Below are 3,347 nucleotides of genomic sequence, written 5' to 3'. Positions count from 1 at the left end.
ACTGATTTTAGGGGCCGAGGGTCGATTACGGAATGACTCCGGTCCAATGGAGCTGAGCTTTTCAAGGGTGTCACTCGGGTCACCCCTAATGTGGCCGAGTACTGGATTGAGGCCACGGAGAGGATCATGGATGATCTAGATTGCACCAATAAGCAAAAATAAAGGGTGCAGTCTCGCTGCTCCGGGATGAGGCTTATCAGTGGTGGCTGACCGTTAAGGAGGGCACTTAGCCCGAACGTCTGACCTGGGAGTTCTTTAAGACTGCCTTCTAAGAGAAATATGTCGGAGCTAGTTATGTGGATGCACGTAGGAGGGAGTTTCTGAATCTTACACAGGAGGATCAATTAGTGGCCGAGTATGAGGCCGAGTTTATAAGACTGAGCCGTAATGCATGAGGTATGGTGGCATCTGAGTATGAGCGATCTATTTGCTTTGAGGATGGCCTCAGAGATAATTTGAGAGTTCTGGTAGCTCCGCAGAGAGAGTGAGGTCTTTCTGCGCTGGTCGAGAAGGCAAAAATCGCTGAGGAGGATATGGAGGTAGTCATGATTGGAAAACATCGGAACTACTTATCTAATGTGATCTCTACACTGGTAGCGGAGAAGTTGGTTCGTAAGGGATGTGAGGCATTCTTTGCCTATGTAAGTGTTTCGAATTCTGGGGACTCTACAGCTAAGGATATCAGAACGGTAAAGGATGTTCTGGACGTCTTTGCTAAGGAGCTATTGGGTTTACCTCTAAATCGTGAAGTGGAGTTTGGGATAGAGCTCCTTCCTGGTACAACTCTAGTGTCTATCGCCACTACCGAATGGCATTGATGGAGCTTACGGAGCTCAGACTTAGGAGTTATTAGATCGGAGGTTCATCCGCCCTAGTATGTCTCCATGGGGAGCAGTGGTACAATTTGTAAAGAAGAAAGATGCATCCATGTGGATGTACATCGACTACTGGTAACTAAACAGATGACCATTAAGAACAAGTACCCCCTATCGAGGATAGATGATCTGTTTGACCAGTTTTGAGGAGCTTCAGTTTTCTCCAAGATTGACCTCCGATCTGGATATCATCAATTAAGGGTTAAGGAGGCTGATGTTCATAAGACAACGTTTAGGACTCGTTATGGTCACTACGAGTTCTTAGTGATGCCATTCGGATTGACTAATGCACCGACAGCTTTCATGGATTTAATGAATCAAGTGTTCCAGCCTTATCTGGATCAGTTTGTGGTGGTATTCATCGATGATATACTGGTTTACTCAAGGACTGAGGATAATCATGATGAGCACCTTCGAGTCATTCTTCAGACTTTGAGGGAAAAACAACCCTATGCTAAGTTTAGTAAGTGCGAGTTTTGGCTGCGTGAGGAGACATTTCTTGGTCATGTAGTTTCGGTTGAGGGGATTCAAGTTGATCCTTAAAAGATTGAAGCTGTGTTGGAGTGGAAGCAGCCTAGGAACGTGTCTAAGATCCGCAGTTTTCTAGAACTTGTGGGATATTATCGACGATTTGTAGAGGGTTTTTCATTGATTGCAGTACCCTTGACTAAGCTGCTACGTAAGGGTGTACTGTTTAACTGGACTGATGCGTAGCAACAGAGCTTTGAGAAGCTCAAGACTGTACTGACTGAGGCCACTGTTTTGATACAGCTAGAGCCTGAAAATGAGTTCACTATTTATAGCGATGCATCACATGTCAGTTTGGGATGTGTGTTGATGCAGGATGGTAAGGTGGTAGCCTATGCGTCTCGCTAGCTTAAGACCCATGAGGTGAATTATCCGACACATGAGTTAGAGTTGGCCACTGTGGTATTCCCACTAAAAATCTGGAAGCATTATTTGTATGGTGAGAAGTGTATCATCTACACTGATCATAAGAGTATCAAGTATCTCCTCATTCAGAAGGAACTTAATCTTAGGCAGCGCAGATGAATTGAGCTGCTTAAAGACTATGACTACACCATTGAGTACCACCCTGGTAAGGCCAATGTGGTGGCTGATGCACTGAGCCGTGGGGCTATGACTGATTTAAAGGCGATATTTTCTCGCCTAAGTTTATTTGATGATGGTAGTTTATTAGCAGAGCTTCAGGTTAAGCCGTCATGGATTGAGCAGATTAAGGGTAAGAAGTTGGAGGATGAGTCATTGGGTCTTCAATTTCGGCAGACTGAGGGTGGTAGTACTACAGATTTTAGACTGAACAGTGGTGGGGTACTCTATTTCCGTGGGAGAATCTGTGTTCCAAATGATACTGATTTGAGATAGGCCATACTAAGAGAGGCGCATAGTATCCCTTATGCTATGCATCCTGGCGAAAATAAGATGTATCGAGACCTCCGTGTGTTATATTGGTGGCCAGGGTTGAAACGTGAGGTTACTAATTTTGTGGGCAGATGTCTGACTTGCCAGCAGGTTAAGGCTGAACATTAGTTACCTTCGGGTTTGTTGCAGCCCGTTAAGATTCCTCTTTGGAAATGGGAGCGCGTAACTATGGATTTAATTAATGGGTTGCCTTTAACACCCACTAATAAGGATTCAATATGGGTCATCATGGATCGATTGACCAAGTCCACCCACTTCATATCGGTTTGTACTGATTATTATCTGCAGAAGCTGGAGAAGCTTTATATTTCTGAGATAGTGAGACTGCATGAAGTACCGGTTTCGATCACCTCTGATAGAGATCTTCGTTTCGCATCTCGATTTGGAGGAAGTTACATGAGGCTCTGGGTTCAAGGTTGGACTTCAGTACTACATTCCATCCTTAGACCGATGGTTAGTCTGAGAGGGTGATTCAGATACTGGAGGACATGTTGAGGCGCTACCGCTCTGATACTACTCATATTGTCCCTATTGAAGAGATCGAGGTTAGGCCGTATTTGACCTTTGAGGAAGAGCCGGTTCAGATTTTGGATCGCGACGTTAAGGTTCTGATAAGGATATTCATTCTACTGGTAAAGGTTCTATGGCATAATCATAGCACTAAGGAGGCCACATGGAAGCATGAGGATGGGATGTGTCCTCATCTGTTCTGATCAGGTAAATTTCGAGGACGAAATTTTCTTTAGGGGGTAGAATTTTAATGCCCTAAAATTTTAATTTTTGGTATTGTGAATGTGTGACACAAAATATCTGTCTGCTTTAGTGGTTATGTGTTCTGGGTGTGTTTTGGAGGTCCCAAGTTCAAGCCAGGACTTGGGAAAATTTTGGTATTTTTATGAATAAGCCCTATCTTTGGTAACTAGGCTTTTAAGTAAAAGTTGGCAAATAATTAACAGAATAGGTCTGCTGTTCTAGTGGATAGGTGGAGTGTTGGTGTGAAGGAGGTCCTGTGTTCGAATATTGGTGTGG

At 44.0% G+C, this 3,347-nt stretch overlaps 1 protein-coding gene across 1 annotated transcript; it reads left to right on the top strand.

Annotated features, from left to right (window-relative positions):
• Positions 1 to 533: 533 nt before the first annotated feature.
• On the top strand, positions 534 to 3,031 carry LOC105781547 (uncharacterized). The gene is made up of 6 exons (XM_012606080.1): positions 534 to 777; positions 1,174 to 1,406; positions 1,590 to 1,691; positions 1,980 to 2,207; positions 2,448 to 2,744; positions 2,795 to 3,031. Exons 1-6 carry the CDS (start codon positions 534 to 536, stop codon positions 3,029 to 3,031), a joined length of 1,341 nt encoding a protein of 446 aa, XP_012461534.1.
• The last annotated feature ends 316 nt before the right edge of the window (positions 3,032 to 3,347 follow it).

This window comes from Gossypium raimondii, chromosome 13 (assembly GCF_025698545.1).
Source record: "Gossypium raimondii isolate GPD5lz chromosome 13, ASM2569854v1, whole genome shotgun sequence".
Classification (NCBI taxonomy): domain Eukaryota; kingdom Viridiplantae; phylum Streptophyta; class Magnoliopsida; order Malvales; family Malvaceae; genus Gossypium; species Gossypium raimondii.
Note: the sequence above shows the minus strand (reverse complement) of the source record. Positions and strands in the feature narration are given on the sequence as shown.